Here is a 17,085-nt window from a genome sequence, read left to right as displayed (position 1 = left end):
TAGCAGAACATTTAATTATACTATTGCTTATAAGTACATAAAATTACATAGTGTTCTTAGTAAAAACAATTACGTGGTGTATTAAAAATGATAAAAAAATTATTGAATTATACTAAATTTTTGTTGAAGTTTATATAAAATTATTTTAAATGTAAGAAATAATAAACCTCCGTTATAAATAAATAATAAGGATAATTATCTTTGTCCAATTGATACTATTTAAGACAAAATTATTGTTACATAAATCCAAATACATATTAACACCAAAATTCAATCTAAAGTCGCCTGCAAATTATATAATTCTCTTGTCACTAATCTACTACATGTAGTAGCTTATCTATTTTTCATAATAGCATCAATAAATAATAATAACTTAAAAAGAATACTAACCTGTAGTAAATCTTTTACATTTATTGACTATTACAAGGTACCCTCCTAAATGCTGGCAAGCTTACCCTATTATCATTGCATATACATAACCTAATAAACAGCATTTACCCAACATTTGATAGATAATAGCATAGGGAACATTCTTGCTGAACAGCATAAGGTAAACCTTCCCTATGCATTTGGATGACAGCTCCATCATTCATATGTATATACCCAAGACTAATAATTTCACACTTCAAAAATAAAATGTAAAAAAAAAATAAAAAAAAAAATGCAGGCCTACTGCATAGAACATCTGATGTACAACATTAGATGGATCCATACTCCAATGATTCCCAGGTGAAGGGCTGGAATACATAATTAACTCTGGGGGAGCTTTTGAAGAGCAAAGCCACACAGACACATACAGCTGCAATGGCCACCATCGACAGCATTGCCGGCCGATAAACCAGTGCCCTTCTGACGCCACCATATGCCAGCTTGCGCTGGCAGAGCCCACAATGATGTGGCATTGCTTTTATTTCAATCTTCTCAGTTTGCAAACATGAAACTTTTGATGACCTATGCCCATCTGATTGCTTCTGCTTTATGTTAGTGTCTACAAGGGTGCCTGGGATATCAAGCACATGTTGACTTCCACATTTCTTGCTTGTTTTCCTCTGAACAAGTTGAATGTAGGAGTAGAAGCCCCGTAGGGATGCATAGTCATTTGGTGTCAAACCTGTATTATCCCTAGCACTTTTCCATGCCTCCGTTCCCACCTGAACATGGTAAACACAAGAATAAAACATTTTTATTAAATCCTTCCACAAGTAATTCAATTAAGGATTGACATTGTGCTCAAAATCACACATGCTTTAAGAGCAGATGAAAAGAAAGGAAGAGGGAGAGTGCTTGAAAGTATCAATCGTATAAATAAAGGTTTAAATGAAGTCTCCCACCCCTAGGCTATGTACAAGGGTAACCTAAAGCTACATAGCTCCCGTTACGCGTAGGGTCTAGGGAAGGGTCAGACTCATTGTGTATGTCTATAGCAGGCAGCCATATCTTGCATTTGCAAGAAGATCTATTACATGAATAGAGCAAGTAACGTCTGAGTCACATGGTGACAACACCAACCGTTGTGCCAAGGCAACCCTTCCACCCCAAGAGTTTGTATTAGTTAAAAAATGAACTGAAGAAATATGATGCATGCAGGAGAGAAAGGAATTACCATTCCTGGATCCTCAGTTAATGCATCCAATACATTCTCCGAGCCATTCATACTTGCGGCAACATGAAGGGGAGTCAACCCAGCAGGCCCAACAGCGTCAGGTCTAAATAAGAATCTGTCAGGGGACTTGTTGGCTTGCTTCTCTTCACTGTCTCCACCATCCGAAGCTTTAACTGGCACAAATTTTAGCAGTAATTCCACCATAGGCCTGCAATTTCTCTTTACTGCTTTGTGTAGAAGACCCATGTCTAACAATGCAAGCTCAACAGAGGTATACTCTCCTGTATCAACAACACCCGCAAAGATAACGTCCAAGAGTTTCTTTATCACGGCACACCAATCATGGTCCATGGAGAAGCCAACAAGCCAGGTGAACCGATTAAACTGGAAGCCATCTTGGACAGGTGCCATGGGACCTAGTCTAGCTTTCATATGATTTCTATGAAGGAGCCAACCCATTTCCTGTATGCAATACAAAGCTCGAGTCTTTTCTTCCATTAGTTTCGTTTTTATCTGGACATCATCAGTAGTCTCGGCTGCCTCAATGACATTCTCCAGCCTACAGATCTCTGAACAAATTTCTTGCTCTGCAACTATGAATGGAAATGAACAGCTGCTAAGTCCATTATCTTCCACCTGTGTAAAAATTATCAAACCAGATATGAAAATATAGCTTCAAAAGCTAGCAAAAGATGGGGGGAGAAACCCCCATTTGTGCAGAATATTTTTTATCTAATTCTACCACTTGGCAATTCTCTGCTTCATCTGCAGAAACCATCTATATGCTTTCTAGGAATATGTAACTTGCCTCTACTCAGCCATTTCTTAAACCATTTTCTAAAATTTATAGTTTGGTGTCACGAACAAAGCATCTCTTTTACATAAGTAGTTTCACCTAAGAAAAAACCACATGATTATGTATAACTCACGGTCTCAAGACAGGAAAAAGGGGAAGGGGGGATGTCAAACTTAACATTCACTCTCATTCATAGATCGGTTTTCAGTAGTTCATAAGAAAACCTAAAACTATATAGGACAATGATCAAGTCAAAGTTTATAAAAGCTAAAGTGACCAGAATGACCAAATGGCAGGCATCAATAGCAGCAAATATTGAATCATCTAGAAAAATTAATGAAGGAAGTCTCAAAAGTATGCTCCAGCTCATTCCGAGCTTCTGCTAAAATAAAGAAGTTTAGATTGAATAAAACAAAAATTATTTCATGAACTTAGAGCAGATTTCACTTTGCCGAAAAGAAGACCAGGGAAAAATATATATATGTTCAGAAAAAAATTGAGTAAGATACCACCTCAATAAAACCTCTCCCAATCACATTTGGTATGTGACAAGAGAAACTGAGATGCTGAAGCTCATGATGTTCAGTGGCTGCATCAGCACCATCAATCAAATCATAACAACTATCCTGTACCAGATACTTCCCTTCAAGTGCACAGAGCAACCTGAAATCAAGAGGAAGGTATTAACTCCTGGGCCAATTCCCATAAACAAAATCCAGAACATGGATTTTCCTTTCCGAATCATTGGCAAGATTATACCTGGACATTTTCAGTAAAGTTTCCTTGTTTCCCCCTCTCTCTCTCCCCCATCCATTTTTAAAGCTATTTCAGTGCCTATAAAACTATTGCATAATATTAATCACATGTGGCTATATTTTCTTTCAAAATCCCATCTAATCATTGCTTGAGTCTGGGGACATACGAGATATCTCCAACAAGTTGTTTTTTCCTAATTTCTTCTTATAAAATAGTATATCCAGCAGTATGATAACTGAAAAAAGTATAGCTCAACATATGCCTTTACGGCTCTGCCTATGCTCTTTTGGAGCTAGAACCTCTCGAGTTTCTATTAGACGAATTTGAATATCATCAGGTGTATGGAGATTTACCTTGTGCTAGACAGGTAAAGGTTGAATCCTTTCACAATAAATTGAGCACTTGCACTTGCAGAAACAGCGAGTGGTTTAATGCACAAAATCTGACAATTTTGTTGGCTTTTGAGGCGCAATGGCGCGTCTAAGACCACCTGACCTGCAGGAGATATATAAGAAACAAAAATACATATATTTTAGTTACCTAAGTAAGATGATAGTAGATTCTACTCATACTGGAAATGCAATCACATGAGAAGAATGCATGCAACACACAAAGTGTGAGAGAACAAACCATTATACAGGAAAGCTACAGAGTGCCGCACCCTTGTATATACCCATCCTGTTCTCCAAAAAGAATCATTTGATGCAGCAAGAAGTTTTCTCATGCTGGATCCTAGATTATAGCATAGCTGCATTATCAAATAGTAATAAGCACATTTAGAACTTTTATTGTTCCGATGGTTCCAGTAGGCAATACATATGGTATTATATCGAATTATACCTCCTCCCATGCAGAATTTTCTAGACGGAGATATATAGTTAATATGATACAGCCTGGCCTTATATAGCTCTCTATCTCTGTGGGACTGTGGGATAACCAGTTAAGGATCTGGCACTCGCAAAAACCATAAGTCAAACATTGCACAATGAAATAATGCAGTGGAACTGTTTATAGCAATTCCAAGGCAGGGAAAAAGTACCTGTGACCGGAGAACAAGAGGAAAATCATTTGGATCCTTGCCAAAGAGTTTGAAAACTATTCGATCTGTGCGACTCTGTAAACAGAAAACAGTAAACAAATAACATTTCAATAAATACAATCTTCTCACAGCCACCAGAAACCAAAGTTACAATAAAAAAAATCAAAAGTTAAACTGGGGAGAAGGAGGAATGCTATATTCTCTATATAGACTATGACTTTTGAGAACACTGAAGTACATCACTTTATCAATTAGCAAGAAATAAATCAAATATACACACAAGTATAAAAAACATGACTTTCTAAAATTTAGGTAACCAATTACATGGATTTTGCAATGGCTGAGAAATATACATGAATATTCGGATTAAAAGATAGACAAATTAAAACCAACAAATAAATTATAAGTTTGGTAATAAACATAATATACCCATCTGACTATGCATTATACTCTACATAATAATCAAGAGCCTAAATCTTACCTCTTCTTTCAAGAATAACAAGTATCTAAGACACACAACAGAACCGATAAATACAATGATAGCCAAGCATGATCAACAATTTAATAAAAATATAGGTCCTTTTCATACAAAATAATCTGGTCACTAGGAAAGGTAGATGAAACTGAATAATAGACCCCAATTGATGATGGTCTTGGGAACAAAACCCCATGGGGGGTAGCTAGGTACAATGTTTGTGATAATCATCCATCACGAAAAGATATTTAAACAATCATCCACAATAAACATTTGGAAAAACCATAACTTCTTTGATACAAAGGTATTAGGAACATTTTCAAATTATACAGTAATAAGGAAATGAATTCAAATTACTCATATAATATACCTGAGCTTCTCCACTAGAACTAGATGGTGACTGGGTAGAGGTTGAATCTGAGTTTCTGCTTGTCTGTGGTGGACTTGACTTGAGAGAGTCACATTGTACCCATGAAGGATGATCAAGTGACCCAATTCCTGATGCCACAGGAAGATGAGAATTCTTGGGGTTCTCAACATGATCCTGTACATCATCATATACATTATTCAGGTCTATATTATTTAACCCATTTCTTCCAATACTAGTCTCTGCTGCAACTGATTGGGGAGGAGAGCTATCCCTAAGCAGAAGTACATCTGAGGACTGCAGTCCTAAAGGAGATTTTGAACTTCCTACTCCACAACTGCCTGAAGGTATACATTTTTGGGCCATATCATTAGCAGGAACCATCTCACACTGTACCCTGGATGCTGGAGGGTCTTGATGGATTAGACCATTATCCATCTCGATAGAAGAACCAAAAGGTCTGGGCAGTTCAGGACCATTTGAATTTGTGTTTGGAACATTCTGTGCAGCTCCAGATGTCCCTGCTTTTACCAATTCCTGAGATCCCTCCAATAAGGATGCTATATTTCTTCCATTAATTGTACCAGTCATGCTTGCCAGGTTCCTCAGCAGATGAGACAGAACGTCCTGGTTTCTTGTATGATCTGAGCCATCTGCTGCAATTTATAGAAGGCAAAATTTATGGAGTCAAATAAATATGCCAATGATGAAACCAAAATGATGGTAGATAGACATAAAAATACCAAAAGCAGAGATAATTAGAATGAGCTCAAAAGGCAGCCTTCATCTTTTTCAAGAAATGTTTCAGCAGAACTCACTCTCACTAAGAAGGGCAAACATTCCAGCTTTCTAGTTATCCAGTATTTATGAGCCCAAAAGTTAGAAGGCACATGGAAACAAAATCAAGTGAATGAAACTGATGGTACAGTCCAGAAAAAAACAGAGAATCGTTATTGTACATTTTGACCAAATACTTCATGCCAGTCACAATTTTGGCGAATTTTAATCAGATTCTACATCAGATGATCCATTCTGGCCAACTCACATTGCCCAAATGATTTTCCCATCCATTTGGCAGTTAACGGTCCAAAGAAGAGCAAAGGGGTCAAGCTAAATTACTGAAGATAAATCATCTACGTTTCAAGTAGAGTTAATCTACTTGTGAAGCTTAAAACTTTCAACACACCGGAGAAAAATATAATCTTAGAATCATCTTAGGGACTAAGCTAGTCTTTCATTTAAATAAGAACTGTTAGCACCATTAAAATTGTCACTACCAACAGGCCACACATCATAGCTCTTAAGATACTACATATCCAAATCATCCCTATTAGCATCAGCAATGAATTACCTTTTAAGACTTTATAAATCCACCTCCAAGTCATAAATGTTGGGCATCTAAACTCACTATACTTGTTACTATAATAATAATAAATACAGAGATTCAGGCTCGGACAGCCTATACTGGAAAAAAATGTAAATCATATCTGTAAAAAACCAATTCAACCCAAAAACTTAAGCAGGTGGGTGAGGACTTTTTAATGGTTTATACTCTTCTCTACCACGCCGCCTCACACAAGAGCCCACAGAGCTTGTAAGGTGGACAATGCACAGGCCCACCTACTTATGCTAAGAAAATTCCAGAAGAGAAAGTGGGAGCGGTGAGGATCGAACCCGGGACACAAGGCTCTGATACCATGTAAAGAATCAATTCAACCCAAAAGCTTAAGTTGGTGGGTGAGGGCTTTTTAATGGTTTATACTCAAGCCAGGATAAAGGAGGAGGGTTGGCATCAGGTGTTGCAAACCGGCCGTAAAAAACAGCTATATTTTTATGTGATAAACCTATATGATTTTTCGTTGGGGCGTACCCTTCATAACGACGCGTTGCATCGGGCCCCGGGTGTAGCGAAAAATGGGTTAGGGTCCTTGCCACAAGGCAAGGCGCTGCATCGGGCCCGGGGTGTAGTGAAAAGTGGGCTAGGGTCCTTGCCCCAAGGCAAGGCGCCAGGTCTTCACCCGGATTTGGTGAGAAGTATGCCAGGGTCCCAACACGCAGATGGGCGAGCGTGGCAGGAAAGCACAGCCCAGGGCTTAAGGATAAGATTGGGCAGCTGGAACATAGGAACCTTAACAGGTAAATTGAGGGAGTTGGCAGATGTTTTTGCTAGAAGGAAAGTGAATATTGTTTGTTTGCAAGAAACTAAGTGGACTGGAGAAAAGGCCAAGGAAGTGGATGGAACTGGTTTCAAGTTATGGTACACAGATACTAACAAGAGTCGAAATGGTGTTGGAATTTTGATCGATAAAAGTTTCAGAGATAAAGTTGTGGACGTAAAAAGGAAAGGCGACAGGATTATTCTGGTTAAGCTTGTTGTGGGTGATTTAATCCTGAATATCCTCAGTGTGTATGCACCCCAAGTTGGATTGCAACCAACTGATAAAAGCCAATGTTGGGAAGACTTGGAGGAGGTTTTGAGGGGAATACCTCGAGAGGAGAAGATTTTCTTAGGAGGAGATCTAAATGGTCATGTTGGTAAAAGCAATGGAGGTTTTGGTTATGGGACGAGAAACGAGACTGGAGAAGATATCTTGAATGTTGCACTAGCCTACGATTTGATGTTGGTGAACACCTTTTTTCGAAAAAGGGAGTCACACCTAATCACTTATCATGATGGCCAAAATCGTAGTCAGATTGATTTCTTTCTGGCTAGAAGAGAAGATAGAACTTCTTGTGTCGACTGTAAGGTTTACCCTGGAGAGTGTGTCGCTACGCAACATAAGCTAGTAGTCTTGGATGTTCAGTTCAACAAAGTACTTACAGTGAAGAAGAGGGCTCAGAGCCCAAGGATAAGGTGGTGGAAGCTTAAGGAGGGAAAAGAGAGAGAGTTCAATGAAAGAATGTTGCACAACGAACCTTGGGAGTTTGATGGAGAAGTAAATGCAATATGGAATGAGATGGTTAAGTGTATTCAAAATTTGGGAAGGAGGGTGGTGGGAGAAAGTAAAGGAAATGGATTTCATACAAAGGAAACATGGTGGTGGAATGGAGAGGTGCAAGAGGCAATTAAACATAAGAAGGAATGCTATAGATCTTTGCATAAAAGTCCCAGTGAAGAGAACTTGCAAAAGTTTAGATTGGCAAGAAAAAATGCAAAGAAAGCAGTGCGAGAAGCTAGAGGCAAGGTTTTCGACGAGTTGTATAAAAATCTTGGGAGCAAGGATGGTGAAAGAGGTATTTATAAACTTGCAAAGATAAGGGATAAGAAAAGTAAAGACCTCACCCAAGTTAGATGCATCAAGGATGAAAATCAAAAACTTCTGGTGAGAGATGAAGATGTAAATGAAAGATGGTTGAACTACTTCAACAAGCTGTTTAATGGGGATGGAGATACAAGCGAGGTGGACTTGGAGGATGCGTATGATGATATGAATAGAAGATTTGTACGCAGAATTAATACACATGAAGTTAAGGAGGCTTTAAAGAGGATGAAGACTAATAAAGTCTTGGGGCCTGATGGTGTCCCTATTGAAGTGTGGAGAGACCTAGGGGATGTGGCAATAAAATGGTTGATCAATCTTTTCAATAAGATTCTCCAGACAAATAAGATGCTTGATGCTTGGAGGAAAAGTATGATTGTGCCTATCTACAAAAAACAAGGGAGATATACAGAATTGTTCAAACTATAGAGGCATTAAGCTAACGAGCCATACTATGAAGTTGTGAGAGAGGGTTATTGAACATCGCTTGAGGAGAGATACCAAGATTTTTGTAAATCAATTTGGTTTTATGCCAGGAAGATGTACCATGGAAGCCATTTTCTTGATGCGACAACTTATGGAAAGATACCGAGAAAAGAAGAAGGACTTGCATATGGTGTTCATAGACCTTGAGAAAGCATACGATAGGGTTCCAAAGAAAGTTTTATGGTGGGTTCTGGAGAAGAAAAAGGTTCCATCAAAGTATGTAAAGGCAATCCAGGATATGTATGATGGGGCTACTACATGTGTAAAAGCTTGTAACGGAACATCAAGTTATTTTCCTATCACGGTTGGTGTACACCAAGGGTCGGCTCTAAGTCCTTATCTCTTTGCCTTAGTTATGGATGAACTAACAAAAGATATTCAAGAAGAAGTGCCATGGTGTATGCTTTTTGCAGACGATATTGTGCTTATTGATGAGAGCAAGGAGGGTGTTAATAGAAAACTTAAATTGTGGAGAAGCACATTGGAATCCAAAGGATTCACATTAAGTCGAAGCAAGACTGAGTATCTGAAGTGTGAGTTTTCTCTGGTACGAGATGGGGACCAAGAGCCCGTGCATTTAAGTGGTCAAGAGGTACCCAAAAAAGATGTTTTTAAATACTTGGGCTCCATTTTACAAAAAGGTGGAGAGATTGATGAGGATGTAAATCACAGAATCAGAGCAGGGTGGATGAAATGGTGCAGTGCATCTGAGTTTTTGTGTGACCGCAAAATCCCCCTTAAGTTAAAAGAAAAATTCTATAAAACGGCAGTAAGACGGGCAATGCTATATGGAGCGGAATGCTGGCCAGCACATAGGCAACATGAGCATAAGATGAGAGTAGCAGAGATGAGGATGTTAAGGTGGATGTGTGGTTACACAAGGATGGATAAGATAAGAAATGAAGATATTCGACGAAAGGTCGGAGTAGTACCGGTAGCCGAGAAGATGAGAGAACATAGATTGAGGTGGTTTGGGCACGTGATGAGAAGGCCCCTGGATGCTCCTGTAAGAACAGAAGTTTGTTACCAAGAGCTCAACACAAAAAGAGGCAGAGGTCGGCCGAAACTTACTTGGGGGAAGGTAGTAAAACAAGATTTAATGGAGTGGGATATAGATTGGCGGACGGTATGTCTTAGAACGGAATGGAAAAAAGCTATAAGTATGTTGGAGGGTTAGACCCGTTGTTATTCCTATGTTCCAGATGGTCCCTTTTTAGTCCTTTTCCCCTTCACTTCCCCCACTTCTTCTTGTCCCTTTCTTTTTTACTTTTATTTATTTATATATACATATATATTTTTTTATTTTTATTTTTTTATTTTTGTTTATTTTTTTTAATTTATTTTTTTAATTTATTATCTTTTTCAACCGTTTTGTATCTTTCATGTGGGTTCATCTACCACCGACCCCAATTAATTTGGGATAAAGGTGATGTTGATGTTGATACTATTCTCTAACAATACCAAACAAGAAAGGGAACTCTATAAATATTAAGCATTATGTTCAGTTTTATGGTGTTTGGTACCAATAAAGTTAGCAATAACTTCCAGTTACCTGAACTTGGACAATAATCAATGAGTCAACCAACCTAAATAGTGGGAGCCTCATGCACTAGGAAACCTAATTCCTTGCGAAATGCAATCATAAAATACTAGAATTGTAATTCCAAAAACATGAATTGCAATTTTGTTGAACAGCTGGAGCCTGAGTCAATTTCAATTGATTAGTAATGAGCTTTGAATAAATTAAAACGATTGATGTCCATCAATAGGGTGGAAGTTGCCCTCTCATAAGAATTACTAGGGACTAATAAAAGTTCGTTCGTAGGTAGGTAAATGGCTCCTTACAAAAGATTAATTTTTCCAACTGCCTCAAAACTTCTACTACTAAGAACATGAAGTCATTCTACACTTCAGCAATGAAATATCGCCCAACCAATGCAGCAAATAAGAAAAAAAGGAAAATTCTCCACACATACCTTAGTAAATAATACCAGGAATTAAGAATAAGTGTGAATCTATATAGTTTCAATAACATAATTTAGGCAAGTTCTATTTATGCTCATTGTAATGTATCAGCTTATCTGTGCCAAAGGCTTTAAAATTTCGGTAACAATCTTGAATGAAAAGCGAGAGTAAGTGACCGAAAATGAAAGAAGAGAGAGAATGTAGTCTCTGAAAATTCTGATTGATGCAATTGAAAAACTGCTTCAGATTGTTACAATTACAACACAGATATTTATATAGTATCAGAAAGCTACCTAACTATAACTCTCTCTGACTTAGCAAGGCTGTAAGTGTAACTAATTCTGCAAGAGTCTGACCTAGCATGAATCCTAACTACTAACAGAAACTATTAGAGAAACAGCATGATTACAAGCAAGGTGTTATCCATGCAATTGACACATTCCAGCAAGGTGTCATCCATGCAGCACGTTCCACCTATCGTTTTTTATTTTTATGATTATCAAATTTTCCTCAATTTAGAGAGGATATATAGACAAAACAACAAGCGAATAAGCATCATTTCAGTTTCATTATATAACAGTCCAATAAATAGATTATGATTAGAGGAATGCCAAGTAGATAAACTTCTGACAACACACAAACTCACAATGCATGTTGGAAAGTATCCTTAGAAGACTCATTAACAGATAGCTACTTCCCCTTTCTTCGTTCAGAGAGCCTCCATTAACAACAGTAGCATCAGGATGGGTTTTCCTCCTCCTCTTATTGTGGCCTGCCAGACGCCTACGACAACTTCTCTTCCCTTCATCAAACTCTTGAAGAACATGAAACCTGCCATAAATTTAACAAGTTGCACCAACTGGGGTGCTAAAGTAAATGTTCTGGAAACTAATAAAGCAGCTTTTAAACAACCAACTACAAGAAACAGGAAGGCCTAAGGAGTTTAAAAACTTCCAGCAACACAAACCCCAGACTTTTCATCTTTCAATTTAGAGAATTTACCAAAAAAAAAATAACATAATAATAATGTGATGAACATATCATAAATCTGAAAAGTGCACCCCAAGAAACTATCATATTATAACCAAACTGACCTGCTACACTGCTGACAGAATCTCTGCATAACATTTCCCACTAGTGCCTTGCTAGCCTTAGAATGCAAATCACAAACTTTGTGGCGACGGTGGTAATCCTTTGCATTACTAAGATCAGCCCTACAATCTTCCACCTGACAAACAGCACGGTTCGAAGTAGTCCCAGTTATCTTAGTCTTCTTTTCACTCTTTTCCTCCCCTTCCATGATAGGGTATGCTTGATCCCCAAGGTTAAAATTAAGAGAACCATTTTCATCATTCATCTGCACCCCTTCAGCAATAACACCTCTCCTCCTCTTCTCCAATTCTCTATTTCCTTCCCACCCAGAAGACAAATTGTTAGAAGTATCAGCATTTGCAGGGGTTTCAGGATCAACTGGGAACAGTTGACGACTCCTACAATCTGATGGGACTGAATTCAATTGCCTAGCAGTAAAAAGATCCCCATCCCATTTCCAATCATTCAAATCCCATTCCAAACTTCTCTTCCCAACAGCCTTCATCTCTGGCAACAGTGGTCCATAAAAATACTGATTCTTACCCTCAAATTTAGCCTCCATGAACAAAACCCCCCACAAAAACCAACAAAATTAAAAACACCCAGATTCCAAATCCACCAGAATAAGATACCCAGTTGAAGAAATTACAATAAACACACAAATACTTCAAACCCTACCTGCAAAAACACAGACTTTAATCACCTACTAACATCAGATAACAAAAACAATAAACCCCTCAAGCTAGTTCATCCATACATCCTGAACAGAAGCATGAGCATGGATCCAAACAATAGCTGCTCACCCAAAACCAGAAAATATAACAGAAATTACCCAGCAATCATAGACAACCAACCCAGAATTGAAAAATCCAAACTTGCAGCTTCATTCCACAGGACCCAACAACTCAATGTCACAGCTTTTCAACCGTACAAGGTAGAATTTTTTTGCATCGAAACTCCTGGGAAGTTGAAAGGAAGAGAAGAGAACAAGTTGGGCATGAAAAGTTGAGAGGAAGTAGAGAGAGAAGGGGGAGATAATAGAATATAGAAGCTGGCCACAGAAAGCATGCGTACAACAGAGGGAAATTAGGAAAAGGTTAGGAACGAATGTAATGAAAATGCTGTTTCTGTGCTGAGACAGTCTCTCTCTCTCTCTCTTAATTTTCCTTGTGATGCCATGCGAAAGGAATCTTATAAACTACCACTTTCTCTCTCTCTCTCTCTCTGTTAAAACAAAAATACAGAATTATACGAAATGAAAATACAAAAATACAGAAATTGTCAAAATTCTGAAACAAAATAAGCATACAACACTGTCTGAGGAAGATAACTTTGGTCTCATTTTCACTAATGGCTTTTGCAATATTTTATGGGAATATGTTTCTCATCTTCCATAAAACAATTTTATCTTATATAATAAAAAAAAAAAGTGGATGGAAACATATTTTATATACTAATTATGTCATGAATGATGTAGTTAAGAGATCTTGTACAACAAAAAAATATTTTATGTAAAACTTGCTTGCTGGTGAGTTCGTACAATTCACATGTTTGTCTTTTTTTATTGGAAATTTTTTAATTTTTTTTGTTTAAAAGAATGGAAACTTTGGTAGCTATTGAATTTATAACTATTCAAACTATCAAAGAGATTTAGGTGTTATGTTGAAAATTAATTCTTTTAAAATTTTAATTATTATTTTAAAATAAACTTTGGCTGTCAAGTAAAATTGATAAATGAATTTATATTTAAAAGTAAAAAGTAAAAAGTAAAATGTTTATTACGTTAAAATGAAAATATTAAATAATTTTTATTGATATATTTTGAATACTAGTCAAGAAAATTAATATATGAAAAAATTAAATTCTAACATATTTTTTCTATCCTAAAAATAGAGATGTCTAGTTTAATAGGCTAATGTTTTTCTTTTGGATCTAGGTGCTTCTCCAATATATCTATGAATTATTAATGAATAATGTAAAAATATTAACGAAAAACTAAGAAGTAGTATAATACTTTATTTTAAATATTTTTAGATACTTGAAATATTAATAAACACTTTTAAGATTTTAATATGTTAAAAATATTTATTAAAATTAAATTTTTTATTCCTTAATAATACCTTAAGAACACTCGGTAGCAAATTCCTTGGGGATGAGTTTAAAAAAAAAAAATTTAAATTAATGAATTAACATAATATTCTCTTAATTATTCAAAATACAATATTAAATTTAGAAGAAGAAGATAATAAAAACTTCTTCTTTTATATTAATATATTTTGTTTGTAACACTTGAGAAAATATTAAAAAGGGTTGGGAGTTCACAACACTTCTCTTATTTGATGGTTATTCACTATTACTAACCAAGTTAGTTTAAATTGGTAAAATTAAAGCAGCTCTCTTAAAGACTTAATTCTTCTTCTAAATAATATTATCATTAGTAGGTTATTCATAAATATTATTATAAATCCTCGTTAAAATTATAACTTACCTTGAACTTTTTTTAGATAAACAACGACATTTAAGTTTGAACCTATTAGCTCATACAAATTACTGAAGTTCTCACCACTAAACTAATCCTAATTGCTTACATACCTTATCTTTAAAAAGATTGATTATGATGAATTTTTACTAATATTCAAGAAAGTTAACTTATTAAATGAAACATTAGCATGCATTTAGTGGAAGTTTTATATTTAAAGTATGAATTTAAAGAGGAAAATTAAACAGCTCTTAAAATAAGATATTCTCTATTATCCTCTATTTTATTCTAAAAGAAACATTATTATTTATTAAAAAATATTTTAACATTTATTGATGCACTTACAGTTGGCCCATTGCATAAGTATGGTTCATTTGTTCACGGTTGTCTTTCGTTCTTCAGCACCATTTCGCTGCCGAAATGATGCATTTCTGGCGACCGTTCAAAGTCTATAAATAGGATCGATGACTTTAGGATTATCTTAATTTTCTAATCCCATTCCGATATTCTACTAAAATTAGTTTGCATTCTTCCATCTCTTGTGCAATCCTTTCAAGTATTCGATTGTGTTCATTGGGGTTTTTGATCAATAGTGCCACCATTCTTGAGACAAATATGTTCTACTCTGGGAGGGGATTGTCCACGGTTCTTTGGCACCGATGCATAGAGCAGATTCGCTTTAAGGGAACAACTTAGATTGGGCTCAGATTTTCTGCATTCCTTCGCATTTATCGTGTTATTAATCTGTTACAAGTTCTTGTTTCCATATTGTCTTTTTTAAGATTCAATATCATAGGTTATTCATCTCTTACGTTTTATTTAACATTTTACACACATTTTCACTAAAAAAATTTAATATATCTATCTAGTTAAATTGGATATATGAATTTATATGTAACACTTAAAAAATAAAATATTTAATACTTATTTCTTTTAATTTTCAAAATATTTGATGTTTAAAATAGAATATTAAATACATTTAGAAGAAGAAGATAATAAATACTACTGTTTGTATATATATTAATATTATTTTTATTTGTAAAACTTAAGAGAATATTAAAAAGTTGTTGAGAGTTTTTACCAAAAAAAAAGTTTTTGAGAGTACTAGGGTTCAAGTTCTTGACTGTTGCGGTCTTTTTTTTAGCAAAACAACAAAATACAAAAAGAAGAAAACAAAAACCAACAAAAGCATAAAAATAGAAAAGAAATAAACTATCATGTTCCTTTTCTAGGATGACAAACGCCAACAGCATCTGCTTGAAGCAACAATCTTAATGGAGAAGGAGGAACCACAAAAATAGACTCATCTGTCAAAGAAGAATTCAGAATAGGGAGATTAGCTAAATAATCAACACAACTATTGGCTTCTCTAAAAGCTTGTGTAACCAAGACCTGCCAATCACGATCTAAAAGTGCCCGTATACGAGTCAACAAACAAGACACACGAGTTGCACCATCATGATTAGTGAGTAAAGCGATCACCGAAGTAAAATCACTTTCAATGATTAAACAACGCCAACCTCTGTGCCACGCAATATTAAGACCATACCAAACTTCCCATAACTTAGCTGAAAATGCATTACAAATACCAATACGAGCAGAATATCCAAGAACACAAATCCCTTTGTAATTATGAATTAAACCACCACAAGCAGCAACACCAGGAACTCCATTAACAGCACCATCAGTGTTAAGTTTAACAAAACCAAAGGAAGGAAAGTCCCAACGAACCAAAGCCTCCACTGGATGAGAAATAGAAGAGGAAAAAGACCCCAATATGTGAACAAGGGTATGCTTAATGATACCAGCAGAATGAGGCAGTGAAGAAGCTATCAAATGAGAATGAGCAACCTCATTTCTCCAACACCAAATATGAAAATAAAAACAGAAAATATAGAAGACCAATTATGGATATCTAACTTTTTTGTAAACCAAAAATCATGTAGCCAAGAATCAAGTTTTCCCATGAAGAATTCATCCTAGTGCATTTGAGGAATAAATTCGCACCATAATTCACGGACAACTGCACAGTCCCGAAACATGAATAATATACTCATCTTCACTTTTACAAATCAGACAGAGACTCTCCCCATTAGACCATGAGGCAATCCATAATTTAGTAGGTAACCTCCATGAGTTAACTTTCAAAGCAGAATTTTTATACGATGGGGACTAGGCCACTTCCAAATCGTACGCTAGCAACAAGCCTCCCAACCATCATTCCAACCATTTTGTGTTAACTCACAAAGCAAAGTATATATTCCTTTTATTGAAATTGAATCACCTGAACCCAAGGACCACAACTTTCTATCTAGGGGATCATTAGTTGAAGGGGGAAATACACTATGAATATGATGAATAATGTTAATAGGGAGCCAAGACGTAAGCAGCTCATACTGCCACTTGCCAGAATCTGAAACATAATCAGTAAGATATTTTGATTTCTCATAAAGAGGGAGATTCAAAGCTAACTTTTCAAGTTTCTCGTCATGAAATAACCAATTATTATTCCAAAATAAAATTGTATTACCATCTCCAACCTGCCAATATTCATGAAATAGAACCTTGGCCTAAACATGACATAAATGAGACCATAACCGAGAATAACCAGCAGAAGCAGTAAAAGAAAGAGAACCATTAGTGCCATATAAAGCACGCAAGATTCTTCCCCACAATGAATCCTCCTTAGAGCAAAGCCTCCATAATAGTGTCCCCAAGAACGCTTCATCCATCACCACCATATTCTTAAGACCCAGACCACCCTTAT

At 36.1% G+C, this 17,085-nt stretch overlaps 1 protein-coding gene across 2 annotated transcripts; it reads right to left on the bottom strand.

Moving 5' to 3' along the window:
- Positions 1–336: 336 nt before the first annotated feature.
- Positions 337–13,012, bottom strand: LOC133305095 (squamosa promoter-binding-like protein 1). 2 transcript variants are annotated; one of them, XM_061505222.1, is made up of 11 exons: positions 12,672–13,012; positions 11,842–12,517; positions 11,394–11,578; positions 5,040–5,692; positions 4,195–4,269; positions 3,996–4,103; positions 3,786–3,903; positions 3,509–3,650; positions 2,912–3,062; positions 1,604–2,239; positions 337–1,151 (listed from the first exon to the last, which is right to left on the bottom strand). In XM_061505222.1, exons 2-11 carry the CDS (start codon positions 12,399–12,401, stop codon positions 699–701), a joined length of 3,081 nt encoding a protein of 1,026 aa, XP_061361206.1. In that variant the 5' UTR covers positions 12,402–12,517; positions 12,672–13,012; the 3' UTR covers positions 337–698. The 2 variants fall into 2 exon arrangements, with proteins under 2 accessions (XP_061361206.1, XP_061361208.1); XM_061505224.1 differs by having other exon boundaries at positions 12,597–12,687.
- Between the last annotated feature and the right edge of the window lie 4,073 nt (positions 13,013–17,085).

The sequence above is a fragment of the Gastrolobium bilobum genome, unplaced genomic scaffold (genome assembly GCF_033153095.1).
Source record: "Gastrolobium bilobum isolate Gb01-03AN ecotype WA unplaced genomic scaffold, APGP_CSIRO_Gbil_v1 utg38165, whole genome shotgun sequence".
Lineage (NCBI taxonomy): Eukaryota > Viridiplantae > Streptophyta > Magnoliopsida > Fabales > Fabaceae > Gastrolobium > Gastrolobium bilobum.
The sequence above is the reverse complement of the archived record's forward strand: the minus strand, read 5'-3'. Positions and strand labels throughout refer to the sequence as shown.

Coding starts and splice junctions, on each gene's coding strand:
- LOC133305095 (XM_061505222.1), bottom strand. CDS start 12,401: ATGGAGGCTAAATTTGAGGGTAAGAATCAGTATTTTTATGGACCACTG. Junction 11,579..11,841: donor TTCTGTCAGCAGTGTAGCAG/GTCAGTTTGGTT, acceptor AATTTATGGCAG/GTTTCATGTTCTTCAAGAGT. Junction 4,270..5,039: donor GTTCTAGTGGAGAAGCTCAG/GTATATTATATG, acceptor TTCTGTTTACAG/AGTCGCACAGATCGAATAGT.